Source organism: Falco cherrug, chromosome Z (assembly GCF_023634085.1).
Source record: "Falco cherrug isolate bFalChe1 chromosome Z, bFalChe1.pri, whole genome shotgun sequence".
NCBI lineage: Eukaryota > Metazoa > Chordata > Aves > Falconiformes > Falconidae > Falco > Falco cherrug.
Window position 1 is genome coordinate 62,040,697 of NC_073720.1, and position 26,960 is coordinate 62,067,656.

General features: G+C 39.7%; 1 protein-coding gene across 3 annotated transcripts in view; it reads right to left on the reverse strand.

Annotated features, from left to right (window-relative positions):
* EPB41L4A (erythrocyte membrane protein band 4.1 like 4A) overlaps positions 1-26,960 on the reverse strand; it is a 134,062-nt gene that overhangs the window by 24,217 nt on the left and 82,885 nt on the right. For 2 of the 3 annotated variants that reach the window (XM_055698946.1, XM_055698945.1), the window contains exons 10-15: positions 23,051-23,142; positions 20,221-20,298; positions 16,310-16,422; positions 8,160-8,241; positions 4,400-4,483; positions 1,780-1,893 (exon numbers count right to left, since the gene is read on the reverse strand). In XM_055698946.1, coding sequence (XP_055554921.1) covers positions 1,780-1,893; positions 4,400-4,483; positions 8,160-8,241; positions 16,310-16,422; positions 20,221-20,298; positions 23,051-23,142 — 563 coding nt within the window. The remainder of the gene's footprint in view (positions 1-1,779; positions 1,894-4,399; positions 4,484-8,159; positions 8,242-16,309; positions 16,423-20,220; positions 20,299-23,050; positions 23,143-26,960) is intronic. The other variant, XM_055698947.1, reaches the window with a different exon arrangement.

Here is a 26,960-nt window from a genome sequence, read left to right on the forward strand (position 1 = left end):
TAACAAAAATACACAAAAACCCCATCTTTTTTTTAAAAAAAAACTTTACGAAGTTTGTTTTTTTTCCAGCATGATTTAAGGCAAACGTGCTTGTTTAAAATTTTTCAGGACACCTCGACAATAAGTTGTGAAGGCATGATCCCATTCAAGCTTTCATTGCAAACTCCTGACTTGTGACATTAAGCATAGTATGCTGGCCTTTAGACTTCCCTACTGTTTCCAGCATAGCAAAGTCTGATGTTTTCCTCTTAATTCCAGTAAAGAGTGCACAAACAATATGGCTATTGTTATTACACAGCTGAAAAGGGAAAGTGCATGAATAAAACCAAGGTTCAGGAAGACATAATTAGGTTAGAATCTACCTACTATTGTCAGTCTTCATGGTCTCACATATGAGATAAGACTTTTAAAAACATTTTGTTGGTGTGGTGTTCCAAGGGAAAACTTTCTATTGGCACAACCACTTGTCTACCGAGTAGATCAGACAAATACAAGTCCCAGGTGATAAACACTTTGCATCTCAAAAAATGTCCTACTGCATAGTGCACAAACACTGCTCTTTTATGGGTACAAGACAGTTCAGCACTGCACATCCCTATTCCTTTGTTTTTACAAAGTCCAAGAAGCCCTTCTGACAGCTAAGCTGGAATCAGAAAAAACATTTCAGGAATCACATTGCTATTAACACTTACAAGGGCTCTGTCCAACAGGGTAAATCAACATAACTCTACTGATTTAAGAGAGAGCTGCAATGACTAAATCAGGCATGAGGTCACTAAGCATACATCATGGGTAAGTTTCTTCACTGCTGTTCTAGACAGCTAATGGCAGGTAAAAGGTCTGGAGCAACTCAGAAGCCTGACAAATACAAAAGCTCCATGTCAAAGTAGATCTCCTCATAGGTATAGCTGCATCATCAGAAACCCCTTTGCAAAGCATGGCTTTGAAATCCAAACAAGTAATCACTTAAGATGTCATAAGGAGATGTAGCTGCCAGGTGCTGGGTCATAAGGCAGTCCTCCAAAGGCTGTGATGAGTATGGCACAGGAGCTATGCTTGCCTATACTTCACAACAGAGCACAGTGATGAAAACAGCTTCTCAGCAGGACAAACCATCCCAGGTAACTGGGACCCTCTCAAAACTGTATCACTTCAGAACTGTCCCTGTAATTTGCATTTTGGACATACTCCAGGACACACAGCACAGTATCTCCATCCATTTCATTTTACTTCTCTAAGTCACTCAATTCAGCTTCTACCCATTAAAAACACATTAAGTATCTCATACTTGTATTTTTGCTGGCATCCTTTGAAATGTAAAGTAATTCACACATGGGACTGTTGAAGACAGCTTTATGGCTCACTTGTTTAATCTTTGTGCCACTTAAAGCAAAGCGATGTACTTAAAATACTGCTCTGTATTAGAATCTCATTGTCAAGCAAGCAACATCCATCAATCCTCTCATTCTCCAGCAAAAAATAGCTACAGCAACTGAAAGAATCTTGCACATGCCAATAATGCAACTTCTCATATTTTTAACATCACTTTCACAGTACCCAGAACAGCACACAAGCAAAATGGCTGACCAAAGCTTCCTTTCCAAAAGCAGATCTGGTATTCTTACCCAGGTCTTTTTTCAAACTAACAACCAGCCGCTAGAGAACCCCTTTTACCAGGACCCAGCTGTGCTTTCCAGAGCCTTTACTGAACACAGAGCATGCAGGACCTCAAGCTTTCTAGTGTGAGAAGCTAACAGTAATTAACCCTGGGGCTCTTACCTCCTCCGAACTGGCTGCCCAGACTCGTTCTCGCTGCCACCTGATGGGTTCCGTCGACGAGCGTAAGGAAACTTTGGTGATTTATTGCGATCACTCGGAGAATTATACAGCCCACTAGGGTTAAAAAGGAAGAGCAAACAGGTAGCTTTAGAACTTGCAGGACAGTTAGGCCAGCTAACTGAGATGCAGCCTACAAAAAAGAGAAGGCTCACACACACTTATATACATATTCACCTATACATGTATATGTGCGTGTGTGCATGTGCTTATGTAAATACTGGTGGTACTGCTTCTCAGCAACAAATATTTCACAACGAACCTTGAAAATGTAGGACACCTCTCAGCATTGCCAAGCCAACAGCTCTAAGCTTACAAAATGTAGAACCAAGTATACACATGTTCTTTTAGCATAATACAATTCCTATGCTTTAGTATGAATTATCCAACCCAGAAGTAGGCATTCAGATGCACCTCTATTCTTTATGTTGTCCATGGAGATAAGTATGAAAACTGTGTTCCTGCCACAACATGTTTTCATCACAGAGCTCGTGACTAGAACTGTGAAACAATTTTAGCTGTAGCTCTCTGCTGTTCTTCTGTGCAACCCACTGCCAATGGTATGGAGGTGTTTCAAGCTTCAGGTTAGGTACTTCAGCCTGGGTGGGACCCAGCGGGTTGAGTTGGGTTGTTACCAAATTAGATGTAGACTATCAAATGGCCGTATGGATTATCCTGTGACACCTTCCTATAGGATTGTAAAGACCTCTTCCAACAGTATAAGAGAGCCTGCAATGGAGCATGTATCACTCTAAAGTAGTCTACTGATGTTCCACAATGTTTTGGAATAAGGATGCCAAACTCAACCACACATCTTTACCAAACGTTACTCTGCCTTCTTCACAACAACTATGCGGTAAGTATGATATTCTCATGAAATTCCAGTTAAGGTATTTCTGCTTTCCTAAAACCCTCTGGGCCTTCAAACTGGATACACTCTTTTTCACCTGCTTCTGCAGACTGATTACAGCACTGCTCTGCACAGCTGAAAAGTTGCCACAGTCTATCTGAATGAGAGTTCTAAGTGAAAGGCTCTGTGCAGCATACAGTCTGCTTATGGGTCTAAAACTGTGTAGTTCTTTATAGTAGATGGACTTGCAAAAACTAAATGCTACCATTCTTTGCCTACTGGGGGATTGAATTTCCTGCTATCCTGAGAGCAATTTGAACACTGGAGCCATAATGTGACAAGCTGACAACACTTCTTCTTTAAAAATCACAAATAAACATCTGTCCCAGCCAGAGAATGTTTGCACACTGCCTTGTCCCTACTCTGAAGACTCTTGACGTTTACAGAGGGAGCACAGGGTAGATCATCATGGTGCCTCGGAAGACACACAATGTATATATCTGAATCATCACGTAAACGCAGGACTGTACTGGATTACACTGAAAGTGCCATCTGGTTCAGGGGCCTGTTTCCACCTGTGGCTGTAAGCAACCACTTACAGGAAGCAAAAAGTTGAATACATGTGACAGCTCCCCAGTGCTCTCTCAGTCCCCAACTACTCCCAGTCCAAGGGATCTATGGAGCCAGCTGCTATACCTCTGTCTTCAGAACCCTTGGGGATTTCTCTTCCATGACTCACCCAGCATCTCCTAGGATTCCACTAACTTCCAGCACTCCCTGTAAAGGAGGACCACAGGTCTCCTACTCACAGTGAGTCACCACCTTTCTCAACACTTTTAAACCACCTCCAGTAGCTTCATCTGAAGATCCCAAGTTATTGTGCTGGAAAAATACAATACTGATCTCTTTCTACTTTCTCTGTACTGCTCATGATTTTCTAGACCACATCCCCTGAAGTTCTCTCTTCTCCAGACTGAAGGAAGAGTCCTGCCTGGTTTACACTGTTGCTCCCTGTACAGATTTCCTGCACAGCCATTTATATCTTTGATTACCCTTCCTGTTCCTCTCAAAGCCTTTTTATTTTCCTACGGTGAGGATATCAGAACAGCACTCACAATTCATGGAGCAAATACATGATCTACAAATGTATGTAATGGCATTAACACTATTCTCTTGCTTTCATAACAACTTCTAATTGTTTTTCTGACTGCTATGTTTTTCACGTTTTCATGAAGTTCTCCATAGCTCCACAGCTGCTTGTTTTACTCAGAAATCTAGGGTTATGTTTTTCCTCCTATGTGCCTCTCTTTACACTCAATGACTCAACATCAACCACCATCTAGTGACTCCTCACTCATACTTTAGGGGTCTTTCTGCCACTCTTCACAGACAGCTTTCACTATCACTGTCCTAAACGATTCTGCCCCATCACCAAACTTTATTACTCCTTTTCCAGCTCTTTGATAAATATACTAAACAGCATGGATCTGTGAACAGATCTCTGTGGAAAGACACTGACCACTTCCTCCTACACCTACTTTATTTTTTTAAAACTGATTACGAATCAATGACAGGACCTAGCTTCTTATATGCAACGCAGATTTATTGTGACCCTGTTAATACATTATGATATCATATTAATATCCTTCAACCTATTGACATGGCATGATATTTACCATTGCACAACCCCTAAGACGTCATGCCTCGCCTTACCTCTGGGGGCCATTTTCCTCCCACGGTGCGCTTGTTTTACTTCTTTGGGTTTCTGGACTGTTTTCATTTTTCATCTTTTTAAAGCTAAATAAAAGTACAGATATATATATATATTTTAAACCCATACTGTACAGATCATATGTTCTCTCCTGCTGACCTCTTAAAAATTAAAGACATACATATATGCCAGCATATAGCTATTTGCCTGCTATGTGAAAAAGGGCAAACAGCTGCTCTGTTGAAGAACGTCTCCTAGAAAGAGAGATTGGAAGGGGGGAAAAAAAAAAAAAAAAAGACCTGAAAATCAGCTCTAGAAGCTCATAATTATGGTGGCACTGAGTCAGAAAAAAGATCAATCTTGTTTCAGAATAGACAAGAGCAGATGCCTAGGCAAAAAGTCTAACAATAAGTTAAATATGCAATATGCTTTCACAGTTTTCCACAATATGCAGTTAACAGATTATTGAACCAGAGGCTTTATCTGCTTTTTGTTCTATGTAGCTCTTCGTAGAACTTTCTTCCATGGATTTCCTTAAACATCTCTTGAACATTTTTGAATCTTTGGCATAAATAGTGCCTGAAAGCAGTATGCTCCAATATTTAACTATGGCACAAACAATTATTTAATTTTATTTCAAAGCTTCCACTTGTTCCAAAACTTCTATCCTGTGTTCCTCACTAGTACTGTGCTTACAGAAAGAAAAAAACCCTTATGAATGATGGTTCCCTAATCACAAACTCCAACTCATGATTTTTTTATATATAATTTTAACAACTGTCTCTTTTCAAAGTGAAAGAATCAAAGACTATTCAATCTCTCCCAGTACAGGAGCCAACACATAACTCTGATTATCCTCACCATATTTCTGTACCATTTTACAGGGTCTACAGTACCTTCTTTAAGATGGGACCAATAAAGGCAGGGGTTATAACTTCAAACCATGACAGACCACAGGTTCATAGAGTAGCATATTCTTCTCATTCCTTCCCCAATAACTCCGTATGTTTCCTTTTTGCTAGACAAGGAGCGTAGATCTCACAACATGAAAGAGCTGTCTTCACTAACTGCTGAAAGTATCAGGACAGTCACCTGACTTAAGAGATATATATCAGCGTTTGTAACCAGCTGGAAAAACAGCAGGATGCTCCAGTTCTTCCTTTATTCCCACCATTCTCACAGTGTCAGGTTTTACAACTTCCAACCCATTAATGCTCCTGGAAAGCCTGCTCACTCCTACTGCAAGTGCTGGAAGGTGGCTCGCACCTAGGTACTTACGCACCTATCTGCTTGCCAATGGCTAGTCATGCTTATCCTGCATCATCATCTCTAGAGCTCCCTTTCTGCTTGAACAAACAGTTCACCTGATACAGAACTAGATAGTCACATTGATTTCCACTAAGCTCTTCAAGAAGTATTACTGATAGCAGCCCACCACAAGCATTAATACAGCATATCTTTCCAAAGTGCAACTTAAGCAACAAAACAAAGAAAAAAGCTTTACAGATGCTTACAGAGATGAGGACATAAGCCAGAGTACTTTACCCAGAGCAAGAGGTGAAAGACTCGGCTTTATGAAAGAATGGTGGCTACTTAACTCACTAATCCACTTCTAACCTCAGCCTGTTAATCATTTAATTCTCACATAGTGAACAAATGCAAAGCTACAATAAGTCAGCAGGAAAAGAAAATAAATTCCACTTTATCAGGTAAATAATTTTCTAAATACTGCACCCATTAACTATTGACTCATATGCGCATAGAATCTATGCCCAGGCTTCAAAATATGTACTTAACTACAGACTAAGCAAGTAACTCAGGTAAATATGTTTCAGTCTTGCATTGCAAAAAGCAATTGTTCTTGCACAGCATGAACTACTGAACAATATTTACATTGAAGCTGGGCTTAAAGAAATTTGAATAATGTTCTCATATCTTAGAAAAGAGAGAGAAAGAAATGATCCTGGGAGGTGAATTCACTGCACTAGATTCCTAGGTCATTATTCATTCAGAGCAGACACACACGTTATGGCTAGAGAGCTAGAGCATGGCAGCTCTTCAGATACTAGTATTACCTCCAGGAATGCAGTTGCAAAAAGGACTGAGTTCATTCAAAGTATTTTAAAAGGTTAGGGTCTGAATTTCACATAAGATTACTGTTATTTGGAGGGGTTTATGATTTACCTTGAATTTGTACCACTTATACAGAAGTGAAGAAGTGACCAATTATGTATCTCAACAGTGAATGAGATGTTAAACTACAAAACCTCAGCTTGTAAGAGCTGCTGAATGATGCTTTGCAAGCATGACTGACAATTAATGTGAGAACTACGTAGGATGGAGTAAACCACCAAACTGTAAACAGTTTACAAATTATGTGTGCTGCCTCTGATGTCTACTAAGCCTGACAGACCTGAAAGGCGCTTCACGTATGCAGACAGACACATAGAAACAAACCAATTTCTAAATAGGAAGCATGCAAGAAAAACAACTTCCAACACCTTTTTACTGGGAGTGACTAACACCGTTTGAAACTGTGACTCAGTGAGAATCTGCCTACAAATTGCTTTTAAACTGTTAAGGCAAAAAAAACCCTAAATTCAGAAAACTTGAAGCTCCATGTTGAGAGCTCCTTATTTTGATTCTTGCTCTATAACCTGCCTATTCTTTTCTTTTTAACAGTTCATTGCTAAAAATTTATATATAGCATTTGGAGCACAAGCTGTTAGGGCAGGGCTCCTACCCATTCCAAATACAATCATCTCTGCACTATGGAATAAGGGTAGCTACTGCCTTGTTCTTTTCTCTCTCGTAACAAATCACAGAACAACAGAACAGTTGGGATCAGCAGGAACCTTTGGATGACATCTGGTCCAACCACCCGATCAAGCAGACCCAACCAGAGCCAGTTGCCCAGGCCCGTTCCCAGATGGTTGTTGAATTACCTCCAAGGATGGAGGCTCCACCGCCTCCCTGGGCAACCAGTCAGTGCTCAGTCACCCTCACAGTGCAAGAGTGTTTCCTGATGTTCAGAGGGAACCTCCAGTGTTTCCCTGGGTGCCCATTGTCTCTGGTTCTGTCACCAGGCACCACTAAAAAGAGCCTGGCTGTGTCCTCTTTGCGCCCTCCCTGCAAGTATTTACATACCTTTTTACTGTTTTCTGCTCAATGGCCTAGCTTAAGCATGATCGTATGGCAAAATCATATACTTTCTTTTAACCCATGATTAGAATTTTTTTCTAAGGCCTAGAATATTGGATTAAATTTCTCTCAAATTGAGAAAGCAATTAAACTCAGATCTTCTTTCTTGAGGCAACTGTTCTAAATATTAGGCAATAGGATACACTATCCACCAAATACTTGCGGTAAATCTTTTAGACCCTTCTTCAGACGTCAGTCTAGATACCTAGCATGTGAAGCCCACAGCTTCAATGGAGAGATAAGACCAGAGTTAACCAGCTCAAAAAAACCTGTCAGGGTCACTGGCCATGCAGAGACAGATATTCAGGCAACTAAGCAAAAAAGTTAGGTGCTGAGGTTTTGACTCATTGTTTTTTCATACCACTCTTTTTTGATTCAGGCACCCAAATTCCACCTAAAATTAAGGGTGGGGATATAAATCTGCCAGCCAGCCCACAGCTCCCAGGGAAGAGACACATATGACTTCACGGGACTATCCTGACCAGATTACGAGGTGTGTTCCTCTAGCCAACGCAATACACAATGTCTTAAAAGATGGAAGGGAACTGCTGGTCTACGTACCTTTTCACTGGGGAAGGTGCAATAATTTTAGTAGTTCCTTCATTTTCTCCATTTGTTGTAATCTGGCTCATGTTCTTAGATCCTGAAAAAAAAAACCACAAACAGAACAGTCCTGTAGCATATAGGCTTGCACACCTATTCAGCATAATCACCTACTGAAGACAGTGCAGCATGTCAGATAAAATTATATACAAGACATCTGGCGCATCCTCTACTTGCTAAGGGTGTACAAGGATCATACTTCTGCATCTTGTCCTTACTTCTAGTTACACCACATCACAAGAAAGTTTAACATGGTGTACATCCTTATTTTTCCACATGAGACAGAGGAGTCTGTAGCTGTTGTTGTCAAAGGGATACTGTGCCATTGCCACCAGAAGGGAATTCCCTGCTCAGTCACCAGTAAGAAGAAAGGTGTGAGGAGAATACAGGCTACAAAAAAGCTTGGGAATCTCCAACATAATAACTATGGCCTCTACAACAATTGTTATATTAGATGGTAAAGCAAGATGAGTATGTTTGTTCTAAGAAACCTTTTCAAATTGATGTAGCAATACAATGCAACACAACGCTAATATATCCTGTTATGACTAGGAAAATAATAACTGTAAGTCAGTGGGTTAGAAGAATAAAAATATAATAAAAGAGAGAGAGAGAACAGAGTAATACTCTGACAAAGACAGCTGAGCATCAGTTTCAATGAGTCAGAAACATTTGGCCAGTATTTGAAAGTTATGTGTCTAGTTTCCAGTCTTGTGCCCAGCACCCCTTCCATTTTGATCCTGCACTTTCCGCACTGTTGGCACTTAAGTCCTCACTTGAGCCATGAAAGGGAACCTGAAGAAGCAGAAGCAACATGCAGTTTCATCTCCCTTTCAGCCCCGTATCAAAGGCTTCAAAGAAACAGATTTGTGTGTTCATGATTTAGGAGCACGCAATCTGGCTATTTTGTATTGGGTTAACATCAAAGCGGTGTGGTAAGACTATGCTCTACAGATGCATACAGCTCAGTATCATGAACAAAAAAAGAACTGTTCTGTTCAGCTTGGTATGTAATAATGTATTAATCATCAGGACAGGTTTGTTCCTAATGGTGCTATAACTTTAGTTTCTATGCGGTGCTATTAATATTAACCTATAATTTTTCTTTAGTTCACAAAATCTCTTTCTATTTGACTGGCAATTTCAGTCATTTCTTACAAAACTGTTGCCACCTCCAGAAACAGATGTTAAGTAAAACGACAAAGCAACACCATCATCAGCTCTGGACAGGATTCTGAGCGTGTTCATTGAAGATAATGAACCGGACTAACAAGGAAATACTATGTCCTTCTGGGCACAAGCAACAGCATTATAGTAGTGTTAACATAACAATACAAACTCAAAGCCTTTTTGTTTGGCTAAAATTAAATGAGACTTTGCATTATAAGCTTTCGCTACAGTCTCAAAGAAAGAATTTCCTCACAGTCTCCCTCCACTTTCCATACCACGCCTTTAACATACAAAGTCTCTGGACTCTCCACTACTTCAACACAAATACTTGAGATATAACCAAGGCATCTTTTCCTGCCATCAGCTGTGTCTCCTACAGGTTAAATCCGCTAGTCTTCTGCAGAAGCCTCATACACTCCAGAGGGTCTCAAGTGGCACTAGTTGCCTTTGCTTAAGTACCTCAGCCAAGTCCTTTACATGTTTGACCTCACACTTCTAACAATGTCATTTACTCCTTTCCCTACTTAGTTTCTCAGACTAATGCCTGGCAGGGAAGGGGAGCAGCCTGGGGGCTGCCTTGTACAGGATTTACTCCTTCAAGGCACTTTTTGTTGTTTACGCAAGTACAAGCATTAGGAAGAATCTGGAATATTCTGAAGATGGAAATGCAGAATGGGCACAGATCCACAGACAGAAAGGAAAGTTTTGGCATTCTGAACAAATCCTCTATTTTATACAATAAGAGACAACCAACTCTCCAGACTCTCTGTAGCACTGCACATCTGCCCATATAGTTACCTCCTGCCTTCAAGAATGAAGCAACAGCTACACTGCCACTATGACCTGCTTGGTAAAAAGTCAGAATTACTGAACAAAAAACTTTCTTGAACTACTAATATGGATAAGAAAGTGATCAGCAAAAGAATCACCGGTCTTCATTAAGGCCATAAAAGGTTGCAACAAAAATTATTCCTCTGACCCCTAAAATGAGAAAGATGCCTACAGTCAAACAAAAACCACAAATAAATAAAGATGACAGCACATAAGAACAGGAAGCAGAAATTCCCCACCTTTAAGGAAGGTACTGTAGTGAAATGAAAATTAAGTCAAAGTGTTGAACTACAAGGATATCTCCAGACCCTATTTTTTTTGCATGCAGGTACATTTAGCTTGCCTTTCCTAGGCCTTCAAATACGTAAGATAAAACCACCTACTCTAATAACTTGGCCCACAGAAGTACTGAGATCAGCAAACATATGACTTTTTCAAAAGAAATTATTTCAGTACTTCATGTATTACTGTGTAAGCAAGGTAGCCTCCAATTAGGCCCCTTAGAGTGCTCATAACTTGACGGAGCAATAAGAACTCATGCTCCAAAACATGTCATAGCTACAACTGCCAGAAAAAGAGCCAAGGGTCAAGTAATAGCCACATTCAGAACTGATCCTTTGCTATGTTTGGCAATAGCCTTACCATTCTGCTGACATCCAGTCATCTCTGGGTGTCAGGCAATGGGGTCTCTTGAGATGTAGCGTCAGTCCACCCAAGTGCAGAAAGTCTGTGATGCCTTTGCAACTCCTTCAGTGCCCTGCAGGAAGGCTGGTGCTGCAGAGCCTACACGCGGCACCTCAGCTTTTGGAGCAGCCAGTACTAGCAAATCCGTAAAAAAGAGGCAGCTGCTTCTCACTGTTGAGTTCCCTGGTTAATACTCTGGTATTTTAACAAGTACTTAGTTGAGGAAAACCCAAAGAAAACACAACGTACCAGTGACTACCAGACACAGGCAGAAACTACTCAGAAATACAAAAGAGGTTTTTACTGAGACAAGACCTAATATTAGCTCATGTTAGCTGTGTTTGACTTCACTGCTGCCCACAATGAGGACTTTTGCTTTGCTTCTTAAAAAAAGAAAGGTCTTGCTGTACAATTCTTTTGTACAAATAACTAGCTTAATTAGGAGTTCTCTGTCCACATTTACTGAAACTGTAATACTTGTCTTTAAGTATGTTCTACCTCATGTACCTATTACTAACTACAGTACTGTACTACCAACATACACCTCTGTATGATATAGTATATACCTAATACAAAAGAACAGACCCCAGAAAAACTGTCCCATTGCAATAACTTATCTATACCACTGCTTCTTGCATGCCAAAAATACCTTAGCTAGATCTTCAACATCGCACTTGTAGCAGGTTTTCCCAGTTGTTTGCCTTCTGTCAGATAAGTTACCGTTAGCATTCACTACACTGAACTTTTCCAGTAAAGTGAATGCACACACTTTGATTCCATTTGACAGCCATCTTGATGCTGATTCCTGTATTCAATTTAAATGGACTATTACATCTTTAAAAACTGAAATGTCCAAAACCTCAAAGCCTCCTGAGATTTTGGACATTTGAGTTTTTAAAGATGACAGGCTAATCAGCCTGTCAGGCCTGCTTCTTATCAACTAAAGCCATTTCACTGACTTTATCTGGGAAGTAGTGTTTGTACCTAAATCTATTAATGAGAACATAAGATAGTGTGATCCAAAGGAAAACATGCAGTGAGAGCTCATGCTTTGCAGTGTGTGTTACTAAGAGAGTATAAAAAAGGACTTCCGTATGTCTACACTAGCTTAGCCTGCTCTCTGAAAACGTTTATTATCTGAACTAGTTTCCCAACCTGTAGCTTCAAGGGTTTGTGCATCTCACACCACATGCATGAAATGCAGAAGCAGTCACAGCCATCCTTTTACAAAACCTAGAATTTAAAATAAACTCTAAAGTGTAAAGCTTGAAGTAAATTAATAAGTAAAGAGATAATATTACCCCAAGATTAATTTTCTACAATTTACCTTTCAAACCCTATCTCACAATTTTCAGGGGAAAGCATCATGACTTTCAACGTGCCAGACCAGCAGTTCTAGCTACCATGATGGCAGCTGGTGAAGCAGGGTGCCGACAGGCATCTGTGGTAATATGTAAGTTAGGGCAGGGACTGTGACTGCCTGTGATTGCTTAGGGACTATTATAATACAGACAGTACTGTAATTTTGATACCCACTCCTGACTCTCCACCTGGCCTTTAAATCAGAATGGCAGTACTTACTTTACACCAGTTTATACAACTACCCAGCGCGCAAGGCAGGGACAAATGGAGTCCTCAGCTACCAAACAACAATGAAACCTAAGCAATGTGTTTTCCACTGCTGAATAAAGTCAGACCCACAGCAACAGGTCTGGTCACATCAGTGTTTGTCCAGGGAGGATGTTCCCAAGGAGCTTTTCATGTGCAGCATTCAGCCAAAAGAATAATGAATGCTTTCACCCTATGCACTGTTGTGAAAGCTATACATTATCAGCCTTGCCGTAAGAGGGCAAGACAGAATAACGTGAAGTCCTGTTCCATGTTTGAGTTTATGATTTGCAACCAGAACAAAATGCAACTATAATTTTCTATCAGAAGAAACAAAATGAGGAGAATATACAAATGAAATAAGCTACAAGTATCTCACATATAAGACTCCACAGAACCAACCAACCAAATCCTTCTCCAACTGCACGCTAATTTGAACATCGACCCAAACACACACAAAAAAAAAAAAAAGCAAAAAGCAAAAAAAAGCACTAATATAAAAACATTGGTTGCATAGCCATTGAAGTTTCCTTCTGATTTTTCCACTAATCCTAGAACAACTGAGATGTGAAACATATTAAGCAAGTGACAGAAGGTAGGTTACGGCATTTTAAATCACTGTAATCTGGATTGTAGGAAAATAATCTGCCATGCTAAAGCCAAACTGTCTGCCCTGTCTACCCCATCAGGGGAATCGGCCAACGGCAGTGGCTTTTATACAAGTTGCCCTCTGTTCACAGTATCGCCTCCTTCAAAACCTCTCTTAAAGCACAAATATTTTAACTGGAAAAATAAAAGAAAATATTTCCTATCATTGTCTGGCACCTGCTCCAACTTTTCACCAAGTGGTTGCAGTCCTAATGACTTTAGCATACTTTAATGGACCAATGTGACAAAGAAGCATTGTTAGTATTATTATCTGCAAAGGATAGCTAACCTCTGCCTTCAGGTGTCAGAAAAAAAGTAACAAACACATAAAATGTAATTGCTTATAACACCAGAACATGCATACAAAAAGAAGGAACAAGGGAAAATAACAAGATGCCAGAGGTTAGAGGCTTCAGCACTTCACACACACCTCTGTGAGGGAGGCAATGCAGACCACATATGCTACAGCCGTAAGTCGGCAGCTTCTGGTTCATCTAATTGTCCCCAAAACCACTGCTATAGCTGTCCCATTACTGGCACCAATGGATAAAAACAAAACCAGCCCAGAATGGCTACTTGAACTGGCTGCAGAGAGGAAGCCTTTCATGCACTTAACTTTGCAATCTTAAGAAAAGGAAAATAAGTAAAGAAGCAGGAGAAGGGGGAAGGAAGTTACTGCATAAGAATTATTTGTAAATTGTTGTTGGGTTTTGGGAAAATAAATGGAACTCTGATTTTCATTCCAAAAAGCTAAATTATAAGCCATACCCAGCTGGATCCTAATTTAAGTGGCATTTGGCAGAACACACCTTAAGAAACATGTAATACATGCAAACTAAAATCACCCTGTTTAAAAAGTTAAGCATGGCATATTTATTCTTATTATACCATATCACAGACACCAAATAAAGAGCAAAGGAATAGCCATCAATGATAACCATCCTCATAAACTCATTATGCAAAAGGAGTATTTATTTTAAGAAGAAATGTCACATTATTCCCTAAAATATTTCAATCAGGGATAGTTTTAAGAAACTTATAGAACTGTTTACACCAGGCTCATTTGCAAGATAAAAATTTATTCTGTAAATGTAAAATCTACATAGGGTTAATATTTTTAAACAAGTGATGTAATATCTAAGTGTAGCAAAAAGACTTGATTTATTGTGTGAAATGGACTTTGCTATATCCAAGATCCAGTTTAGGTGAAAAGGGGTGGATTTATCCTAGTGACATGTAATAGACTGTCACATGGTGTCTGACACAGGGAAGAGAAATAGCCTTTAGTCTGCCTTCAGCATCTGAAAGCCTATTTAAAGGGAGAATGAGTATTAGATATGTAGCATTGTGAATACCCAAATACAAAATGAAAATATAAAGACTAAAAAATAAGCTCATTTATAGGGAAAGGCAGAATTTGAACGATGTATCTCTTTTCCTTTAGCTCTTATTTTAAGTGGGAAACAAAACAAATTTATTTAATTTAAAAATCGTTTGAGGTGATACACCTGCCCCAGTGGAAAACAACTGCACACTTTGAACACATGGGTAATGAATTAAGTTGAAGTAAAAGGAAACCAATGCAGATGGGTGATACAGATTACAAAAATATATTAGTAAAATGGTGAAAAAGCAGCCTTGTTATTTTGAAGTAAGAAGTAAGTATTTAAATTCACCAAAACAAAAAACACACATTGTCCAGAGAATTCTGCATCATGTTACATCACCAGAATGGGCCATGGGAAGATTTCAGTCTTCCTCACAATTCCAGTCAAAGAGACTGAAAAACACCAACAAGCAGAAAACACACACCCCTGCAGCAATAGACTGACTTTGACTGCATGCACTGCGGCAAACATTATTTTCAACTAAGGGCTGAGTTTCAGCTGACAAGTTTACCTCTGAACAGTCACATAATTTTCTGCACAACTGAACTAGAGGCTAATAAGGTGAGAAATGCTGTTCATCTTCAATAGGACAGCTCAGCTGAACAGAACCCTAAGTCACTAGGTTCAAGGGTGAACAGCTTCTTGTCCTCTTAGGCACCCATTGACAACACAACAAAACAACAAAAAGGTATCATTATCAGAAAGCAAAGCAATCCTTCTCTTCTTACACTAAACTGACTAAAATAAAGTTTTTTAAAAATCTGCTTGTACTTTCCAAGGGCAATACTTCTGTCTACTCTACACTTCAAGACCTACTGCAGCTAAAAGGCAAAACACACCAGTTTTGTTTCTGAGTCAAAAGATAGCATCCAGAATAAACATGGGAGGTTTCTAGATGTATATACCTGCTCTCTTTCTAAAAATAGTGACTCTGAAAAGTTTATAGTGCCATACCAACCCATGGTAAAGGGAAACTGTGCTTACATTTTAAAGGCCAGGCAAGTGTTTTCTCAAACTTTTTACACACATGCATATATACTTAACTCCATGCATGGAGCGTTACTGAAATCTGTGTGACTGCTGTCACAGATGAAGCTAAGGATACACATGTAATCATACGTAGAACTGGAGCCTGACATTAGAAAATCTTTTCATCTCTATTACTAAATTTCAGGAAACATCCATTATTCTGGGTATGACTCCTGTGATCCATGCTTAATCTTACACATTTCCTCTGACACCTGTAAATTTTTCCAGCTTCCCCTGACATCGTCAGCATGCAGGACAGATTTCCAGCCCAGACATCTGGAGCATGTTAAAACTGCAGAGGGCATGGCACTAACTTCTGTCCCACTTGATACCTAAATAAAAGGATACTACCCTTGAACGGGGAAGAAGATGTACAGAAGAGACACCTTGCATCAAGCAGCTTGAACAATGGGATACCAACAAAGAAACACGGGTATAAAATTCTTCACTGAGAGACAGAACTCCTAAAAAAAACGTGCTCGCTGCCTGTTTTCAAACTTCCCTTTCATACTTTACATTATACCTATAAACATGGGGTTTTATCATGTTTGATGCACACCATCTGTTTTACTTTCATCCACAAAGCTGGAGTTTTTAGATCCAGTTAAGGTGAGGTATAAATTCTGACCTAAGGCAAAACAGGGAATCCATTCTGAGAGATCCTTGAGGACACTGCAGCAGTTGAGTTGTCTCTTGAAAACAAAATGAACCAAAGACCAAAGAAGACAGGCCCAGCATAGGAAGACTTACCGGTCTGTTGTGTTCTTTTGGGGTAAGTCTTGCTGCGACTTCTTTCAATGCTCTGGTCAGGCCGCGGGAGCTGCACAGAAGGGTCTCTGGTCATTTGCAAAGATCTCCTGCCACTTGAAAACATGACAAAATCATGGGAAAATGATAAAAGAAACAGAGGATCTTTACACTGAAAATAATGCACAGGGTTTGGGCAGCATATTTCGTTAGCTATTCAGTTCTCATTCCAGCTCTGCTTCTCCGGCTGAGTGGCACTACCCCGACTTTTGTTTTGAGTCAGTCATTGGCACAATCATCAACAGATTGTGCCAACCTCTGCTATATCTGGCATTTTCAAGAAAGGCTAAGTAACTAAAACAAAATGCTGATTTCTTAGGAATAGGCTAAGATAGTGTGACCCTTTGTAACCTCATATATTCTAACATACCTCATATATTCTAACATACGACTTTCTTAAGTAATCTGATTCCTTCCTAAATTCTTTCTGTAAGTTTTTGTCTCGGGAAAACACACATTTAACATTGCTCAGTTCCAGTCAAGTAAGGGATGACTTCTCTGCCGTGGAATGACCACCTAAAGGTCATAAAAAACCCCGTGCAAACCAAACTGTAATAAAGTGTTCTCGCTAGCACAGGCCCAAATGATAATAAATTGAGTAGAAGTCTTTGTTCCCATTTACAGTAAAGCTCTTCTTCATTGCACAATTACATTATTAGTTTCAATAAATTCCTTTATGCTCATTTTAGTATTCCTCTCTATCTGACTAAGCGGACTATAGAGTTCATAACAAAAATTTAAAACAGGCCTCAAACTCCTTCCCAAAACTTCATGTTTGCTTCTGGAAACCTACTACACAAAAGAAAGTTCAACTCCCAGTTGCTTAAACACCTGCAGTTCAATGACTTAGAAGTAAACAGGTATAGTACCAGCAACCAACTATACAGGCATTACACATGTAGATTTTCTGAGTTACATGAATAGACTCCACTAAATACTGATTGTGTTTTTACCACTAGCCCCAAAAGCATAGTCAGCAGTGCAGAATTTTTATCTTCTCAAAATCTGTAAAAGAATTAAAGGACAAAAAAAACCCCAAATTCTAACATTACATCACAGTAATGCTATTCTTCGACATTCAGTTCAATGGGGTTTTTGCTCCCAAGTTAGCCAGAAAACACTTCTGCTCAACTTTTAAGTTTGGCAACCATGCCAGTATCGTAAATTCTGGAAGCAGTTTTTTACAAAACATCTGGGAATAAGACCTTCCACTCACACTAACACCTCCATGCATTAACCAAAGCATCAGGAAATTATTTTCCTGAAAAGTATCTGCCATCTAATGAGAAGAATATAGAAGATTAAAAGAAAAAGAAAAAGCCAGAAGATAATATTATGGTTCCCACACATACAGTCAAACAGTGGGATTATGGTTTCTGATTTGAGCTAATGATGCATACAGATACACAACACTGTCATTGCTTTTGGCGCTACATCAAGAACAAAAGGCAATGAGGGAAGACAATGAAAGCTGATGGATAAGGAAAAAGAAGATTCTCAAAGCACATGAAAATGCTGTTTCTGCTGTGCTGAATTCCAAGAAAAGAGTTAATATGTCAATAACCAATTAATTATGCCTATTTATCATTTACATTGTATAATCAATATAGTGCAACCAGATGTCACAACCCACATTTACTGGAACATCTACTCAGGTCAGGGGGAGTCCTCAAGAATCACTGCAGCAAAACAGGAAACACTTTGTACTAGAAGGAATATATATTTTTCAATGCCTTCTAGACAAAACTAACATTATGAACACAGCTGTCAGTAATGACCACCACCCAACATGGCAATCCATATCACAGATCACCCTTGAAACTCACTCAAAAGGGAAGATGAACTTGAATGCACCACCAGCAGGAATAACTCAAATGTAGTTAACTGCTTCATGTTATGTTTTTAAAATTGATTGGAAGGTTCTGGTAAGTGCAAAGCTTTCCCCTCCCTAGTACCAGTGCCCCCTGCTCCAATCTGCTGACATGGTCCAACAGAGGAAACGTTCATCCATAGTTCTCGCAGAAACCCACTGAACTATCCATTTTCACAGATGGTGTAATGTGGTTGAGGATCCAACTAGAAACCCAAAAGGCAGCACAATCACTCCCTTATTATCTACAGTAAAGAGAAGCTGTATCATGCCAGATAATGTGATAACCCAAATAATGTGGATTATTATGAAATATGTTGGAGAAAATGGAACAGAAATACACCAGTGATCCTGGCTGCAGACAGTCCAGACTGTCACATGAGCTCAGGCTCAGAAGTGGCATAGTCATCTCTCCATCAGAAACACTTCCTCACAAGCAATATCTTACATCCAAGGGTAACAGATTGTTGACTATGAATTCTGATCGACTGAGGACAAGTGTAATAGAGCTACTATTACACACTGCTATTAGTACCTACCACATACACTAACTCCAATCCAGGAGCTGCTGAAGAAGTTGGGGGTTATGGTTTTCTTGTTCTTAGAAAAGTCTTCCTAAGAGGCGACTAATGACTGTCAGCCTTACTTATTATGATCCATGTATTTATTTCTTGAGTGATGGTGGAAATACAGATAGGAAGGAGAGACAAACAGACAAGCCAAAAATAAACCTAAACAAACCTGGTATATTTGCAGGCCATGGCAAAGAATATCTAGAATTTGCCATTTATGGTAAACAGTAACTTTTCACCCAGCAGCTTCAAAATAACTACAAAAGATGAAAAACTATTTTTATCCCCACTTGACCAACTGAGAAAATCAAACTGGAAAAAGAAAGGGGCCTGGCTTTCAGATGTGGTTTTGATTTGCTGCTTTCACTCTCCTTTCCAGGTTCAATGAATATGCAACTCTAAAGCAATTCTAAAAATCAGACCATAAATTACTTGGCTCAAAATTGCTCAGCCAGTGTGACAGAACTGGATTTAAAAGTGGTTGCCAACTGCCAATCAAGTGCCTTACTAGACAAAGAGCTGTCATTTCAACAGGCTGAAAAATACAAAGTCTCAAAGAAACTCAGTAAAAACTATTGGGTTTCTGAAATCTTATGATTTTAACTACATCCTACATTCTGCTAGTCCTTTGTGACAAAGCAGCTAGAGGATCTTAAACCTACTCTCCCTGCTGTATCTTCCTCTGTATCACAGTATTAACTGCCCTTTATGTCACACTATCTGCTTGGTTAACTAAGGCTAAAACTGAGACTGAGTGCTCCCTATACTCCCTTAGTCTGAAGTTTACTGCATCCTTCAAGGCTTGCAGCTTTGAATGTTTATCCAATTTTGCCAGCTATTCCAGTTAGAAAAGATAGTCCCGTCTCCCTTCAGATTTGCTCTCATTTTTGTTGTTAAATCAACTGCACTGCATCAGCAGTACTGCTACAGGGTTACACATAACCATTTGGCTTGAGAGCCTTTGCCATAGTTCAGCTGCAGCTGTAAAGAAGGGCATTGCAGTTGCAGACTTTATACATTCCTTTGCAGCAACACTTTGCTAATGCCCAGAAGAAAGTTGGCAGCTAACATGCCTCCTCATTCCCCAGCTGTCAGGAAAAACCCTTTAGGACATGAACATAATTTTAGGACTTACAAGGAGATTTTGACTTCAAGCATTGCCAAGGCTACTCTCACTTTCACTACAGCTACAGCAGACCCTAGCCAGCTCCGGGGATCTGGAAAATGAGAAGTAACTCACATTGCCCCAAAACTGTCAGACTCCCATGAGGAGTCTGTTAAAATGGCCCTGATGCATGCATTGTCAGCAGAACTGCTCTGAGTCATAGTCTGGGTGGGGTTTTTTCTTTCATTGGAAGAAAAGAGGAGAAAAGATGGAATTAATTGAAGTTTAAACAATGAAATAAATTCACCTGTACCGATGTTTATAACCTATGGATCCAAACTTGCTGAATTTTCTTGACAGAGAGTTTGATTCATTCTCTGGCACTCTGTAATTTGAAAAATAAAACAGAGTAAGTTACATATTTTTCAATTACAGTCCCCTTCCCAAGAAAAGAAAAGAGAAATACAAACCTTAGGTTCCAAACCCAGAATTTTCTACTAGTCCCTCTTCATCCCTACCTCCAGGCAGACTCTTATGGGGTTGAGAGCTCCACAAAGCCACGTTTATGCCCTTCCCTTTTGATTACACACCTCTTCATTTTAGTGTCTACTGTAAACTGCTGGCAACAGTAGCCTTTGGCTTAATATTTCACAGAAGCACTGTCTTGGTTTTGGCTGGGACAGAGTTAATTTTCTTTGTAGTAGCTGGTACAATGCTATGGTTTGGATTTCATATAGGAATAATGTTAGTAACTCACTGATGTTTTAGATGTTGCTGAGTAGTGCCTACTCTAACTCAAGGACTTTGCAGTTTCCCGTGCTCTGCCAGTGAGCAGGTGCACAAGAAGCCGGGAGGGGAAAAAGCAGAGCCAGGACAGCTGCCTGAACTAGCCAAAGCGATATTCCATACCATGGAATGCCATGCTCGGTTTATAAACTGCAGGGAGTTGGCTGGGAGGGGCTGATCACTGCTTGGGGCCTGGCTGGACGTCAGTCAGTGGGTGGTGAGCAATTGCATTGTGCATCACTTGGACTTCTTGGGGTTTATTCCTCTTTTTCCTTTCCATTGCTACTTTTACTACTACTATTATTATTACTATTACGTTTTACTTTATTTAAATTATTAAACTGTTCTTATCTCAACCCAGTGGGGGCAGAGAGTGGGAGTGAGAGGCTGCGTGGTACTTAGAATCATAGAATCACTTAGGTTGGAAAAGATCTTTGAGATCATCAAGTTCAACTGTTAACCCAGGACTGCCAAGTCCACACTAAATCATGTCCCTAAGCACTGCATTTACACATCTTTTCAGCACCTCCAGAGGTGGTGATTCCACCACCTCCCTGGGCAGCCTGTTCCAATGCCTGAACACCCTTTCAGTGAAGAAATTTTTCCTACTGTCCAATCTAAACTTCCCCTGCAACTTGAGGCTGTTTCCTCTTGTCCTGTCTCTAGTTATTTGGGAGAAGAGACCGACCCCCACTTGCCTACAGCCTCCTGTCAGGGAGCTGCAGAGAGCAGTAAGGTCCCCCCTGAGTCTCCTCCAGACTAAACACCCCCAGTTCCCTCAGCCGCTCCTCATCAGCCCTGTGCCCCAGCCCCTTCCCCAGCCCCGCTGCCCGTCTCTGGACACGCTCCAGCCCCTCAATGTCCCCCTTGCAGTGAGGGGCCCAGACCTGAACACAGGGTTCGAGGGGCGGCCTCAGCAGTGCCCAGAGCAGGGGGACGGTCACTGCCCTGGTCCTGCTGGCCACACTGTTTCTGATACAGGCCAGGGTGCTGCTGGCCACCTTGGCCACCTGGGCACACTGTGGGATCATACTAGCTAGTACTTAGCTGCTGGCTGAAGTTAAACCATGACAAGCAGGCAAAAACATCATGCCACAGTAATGAGGGTGCAGGAGGGATTCTGAGCTTACTCATTTACAGCACTGCTGAAGCTAGCTCTAAGCATTCTATCGACCAGTGCCTAGCTAGACACCCTTGCACATTTCTGTTAGTGTTTTTGCAACAGTGGAAGGAGGTGTTTTGAGATATGTAATATTTGAAATATTTTATACACGTCAAGAAATATGCAAAACATTAAAATACTATGGAAATTCAACGAGTCTTTCTATCAAAACCCAAAATTTCTGTGCATTGTAGGAAACAATAATGTACAAAATCCAAACACCTTACTCAAGTCAATGCTGATACAGAAAATTTGATGGTTACATACGTAAAAATGTATACGGCAGCTTAAATCCTGCCATATACATTTGTGGATACCTCTGTTAAAGCCTACTTTACGCAACCTGAGATACTGTTTTGAAAAGAATTCTAAGACAAAATAAACCATGGAACAACCCAATTTAAAAATTATTGTTTCACATCATTGTAAGAAAAGGGAAGGCATCAGCTTTTAAAAGCATTCTACAACAAAGAGCAAAAATATGTTTCCAGGCAGCAAGCCTGTGTTACAGCACTCTGTAGGCATAACAAGGTTGTCGTGGTTTAACGCCAGCTGGTAACTAAGTACCATGAAGCAGCTTGCTCGCTCCCCTCCCCCCCAGCGGGATGGGGAGGAAAATCGAGAAAAAGGTAAAACTCATGGGTTGAGATAAGAGCAATTTAGTAACAAAACAAAACAAAATAAAATACAACAATTGTAATGAAAAGGGAAGCAAGGGAGAGAACAGTAAAATCCAAAAGCAAAAAAAAACCCCAAGTGATGCACAATACGATTGCTCACCACCTGCTGACCAACACCCAGCTAGGCCCCAAGCAGCAATCGGCCCCTCCCGGCCAACTCCCCCCAGTTACATACTGGGCGTGACACCCCATGGTGTGGAATATCCCTTTGGGTAGTTCGGGCCAGCTGTCCCGGCTGTGTCCCCTCCCAGCTCCCCATGCCCCCCCAGCCCTCTCGCTGGCCGGGCCTGAGACACTGAGAAGCCCCTGACTGAGTATAACATTATTTAGCAACAACTAACACATCAGTGTGTTATCAACGTTATTCTCATACTAAATCCAAAACACAGCATTGTACCAGTGACTGAGAAGAAAATTAACTCTGTCCCAGCCAAAATCAGGACAAAGGTTCTTACCCTGTATAGCAGCCCTCATTTTGGTAATGAAACCACAACTTCTGCACCACTCACCTGAAAAATGTATGATGTTCTACGCAGCATTTCCAGAGATGTTTGCATGTGATCTTGTTACGTGCTTCAAAAAAGAAGGAAGTTTCATTGCACTGAAAACAAAACACATCACTGTCATTATGAGGGATTCTGCTAGTGAAATGAATATTCATCTACTGAACACAAAACCCAACCGTCTCATATCAATGCATGTAAAAGAAGATATCAATATGAAGAAAAGCAATTTTTATAATTCTGGAGAATTTTTCATTTAAAAGAGGTTTTCAATTTGGTTTCTCATTGCCTGAAAATAATTATTTAAAGAATCAACTCCTCAGATACAGGAAAACAGAAGAGAAAGCAGATTATTGAAACACACCTGTTCCTTCATTCTTGTTTGTAAGTATCAGCTTTCTTCCTAATTAAAAAACACAAGGGTTTTTTTCAAATATTACGTTTCTGATGTTTTTTTAAACTGTACCTCAGATGTCAAGCAAAAATATTCCCAATGTTCTGTTTAACAGTATACAAAAAGGCAAGAATAAGAGAAAGAAAATCAAGATTTGTGATAAACTACTATGAAGCAACAACACAGAGAGAAAATGCACAAAACATACATGTAGAGAAGAAGCAAGGTAAAACTGGAAATAAAAAAAGATGGGAGGAAGGAAAGGCAAAAAAAATAGTAATTAGCTAACTTCAGAATAATTCAAAATAATAGGAAAAAGCTCAAAGGTAAAAGCCCTAAAATCTACCTTAAAGTGTCTTAAGGAAGACAACAAAAAAGAATATTCAAAGCTTAAAACCTCACACTGCAAATTGGCTATCAGTACAGGAGACATGAGAGAAAGGCAGGGAGAGATGAAAGAGAAGTCAGACAGATACAGACTATGAAATACTTCCAATAGACAAGTAGAAGCAACAGACACAGCACACTGCTTGCTTCCAACAAGCTAAACATTCAACTATGTTCACATAAAATACACTTGAATCGATCTGTCACTCAGTAAACTCAAGTGCTCAGTTTTGTGTCTGTGATTTGCACAAAGAATGAGCAGTTCCACTGACGTCAGTGTGAATCCACAGCGCAGTACAATACTGGCTGTAAGAAAACTGAGTCCAAAAACCATTTTCCTGATACGTGAATTACAAAGGGAGTATGATTCATTCCACTTTCAGCAGCTGGTTTTAGGAAATGGATGCCCTTGCGTTAGTCATACTTTTGCAGTGCCATGCCTACACAGGTAAAGAGTTCTGGCAAGTTTCTTCCACTCTTCACTTGATGAGGTGCGGTGACCTCCAAGCACCTTGCAAAGCACATACTAATTCAGTATGTTCTCTAGAATTCAAAATGTCATCTCTAGCAAGAAGCAATTATACTTCCATTAATGGCTGTCAGGCAGCCTCACCAAATCAAACATTGCCTGCTCAAGCAGCCTCTCCTCCACCTTGAAACAAATAACAGTAAAAATGACAGAACTTTGCACCTGTGGTTAGAATAATTGAGTTTCCACTCCCTGACACAAATTAAAATAAATTTTAAAAAAAGAAAATTGGAGACATACGTATGACCATGGATTTTTTTTTAGTTAGCTTAATGGTTGGCTGGAACAGTCCCATGGAATATCCGAGGAAAGAAAATCATCCTCTAGACTTCTCTCAAAAGCACATTTTCCTCCCTAGGACATCACAGCAAGAAACGGGAGTAGACATACAGCCACTGAGAATGCTGAAAAGTAGGATTTATCTGAAATTGCTATGCATAGCATAAAATGATTATGTAGTAGATTAGTGCTGTAAATATATTCATACAGTTCCTTAAAATGCAATTTCAGACTTGACAGAGATATTCATCTCTCTGCAGGATTCACAAGGGGGTTAACTTGGAGCAACAGTAAGTTTAATTTATAAAAAGTAAAACCAGAAACTTAAAAACTGAAGCTCTTCCAAAATAGAACGGAAATCTAAGTAACTGGGGAAAAAAAGTAAAAAAAAAGCTGCCTGGAAAATCCTGAAGATTGTTAAGGAAAAAATTATATTTATAATAGACTTTTCAAGAGTAACCATATTGCTCTTGGTTGCCTGGCAACCAGAAACAAAGAGGTTACCCACTGAAAGATCATACTGCATTTTTGCAGTTTTAAAGTTTTAAAGAAGATATGTCAAGGGGTACTTGTCGTTTGCTTACTTTACACTTAACAGAAATGTAGCTTCAGGTTTCATTATTGAAGTCACATTACAATTTCTAGATCAGACCATCATCTGATGTGATTTCATATAAACCCACACAATATAGTCACCAGTGCACTTTTAAAGAATATTATCAGGTTTTGGTATTGCAACCTTTATGTTATATGGTGAGTCAGCTTCTGTTAGGAAAGAACTCAGTGACTCATTTTTAATATGCAGGATCTTGCTCCTTCTTTGTCCACTTCTAAATTTTACTTTTAGGCAAAGAACCCTCTGCTGCACTTAGATTCATTTAATTACATAATCTCAGAGGAGAGAGTTTGTGGGATGGGGGAAAGGACGGACAGAGAGCAGCTGGGGTGTTTGTTGTGTTTTTTTTAAAGAGACTTTTTAAAATAAGTTATCTTTGCCATATCTTATTAGCTCGGTTCAAATGCCAGTGGAATTCAGGGAAAGATTCCCAACAAAGAAAAGCTTCTTCTAGTTAATTTTTAATTCTTTTTCAAGTTAAAACTTAGAATTTTCCCATATAAATGGCACGTAACACATAACTATCAGTAAATGGCTAAAAAAGGGACAGTATAGCTGCATTGTCATAGGACTGAAAGATCTGACCAGCAAACATTACTGATTCCATCACTTGAAGGCATTTATTTTCTAAGGTGGAAGAAAGCTATCTGAGCCAGTAAGAAAAAAATTTTGATTATTAACTACATGCTGAAATATCTATACTTAGTATGCAGCAATCAAAGGCACTCAGGAAAAACCAGCATAGACCCATAGATCCAATTTACCAACAAGTTACAGAATTCAGACCTGGAAAATAAAACAACACTTAAAAGTAAGGAGATAGACCAATAAGTTCTCTGATAAGACACTGAGGTTTACTTATTTCAATTTGAAGGAAAAGCACAAGTCTTAAAAATTTTGCCCTGGAATGGATGCGTGCAATAAGTCAAATAACACAGTTAAATGTTACTGAAGAGAGAGAAAGAAAGACTAAAACATTAATCTCCAAGGTCTTTCACCAACACAGATGAGACAACTCATAATTCTTACACATTTTTCACGTTTTCTGTGAAGGATACAGTAACTTGCTGCAACTAAGTCCAATATGACACTGCATACAGCACATCTAGGTTTAGGACTTCTTCCATTTACTTTTTAAGACTATTTAAGGCTTGCAAGAGTAGTACGATTACCCTCACAATTTATAAATGCATACATAAAAATTAAGCAGTACTGAGGGCAGTGATATCTTCCAAGTTTAATCTTTATCCCCTAACGGAATAAATTGATTTGTACAGGTAAAGCAAGGATGACCTTACATTTTAACATCATAAACTTTTGTTTTCAATAAAAGGCAACATTTTTACCACCTTGAACATTTGTAATTTCTTACAGGTCATAAGACTTAGCAGGGTTTTTTTCCTTATAATTCTAATATATTTGTACCAAAAGAAACAAAGACTATTGTACTTTTATTAATGATTTATAGGAAAGGGCAATTGCAAACCCACTCAGTGTTTGCTGCCTCACAAGCTACTCCCTGCTACTCATCCTGTTGCTTTCAGAGCGCCCAGTGTACTAAAGGAAAGGCATCGTAATCCATGAGGGCTCACTGCTTCCACAGCTGGGCTGGTCATCTGCACACTCTGAATGCACCTCTCCTCTCCTTTGAATCCACTTTGGTGTTTGTCTCTCATTTCAGGAGGCCAGTTCTGCTCACCAAACAAGCACA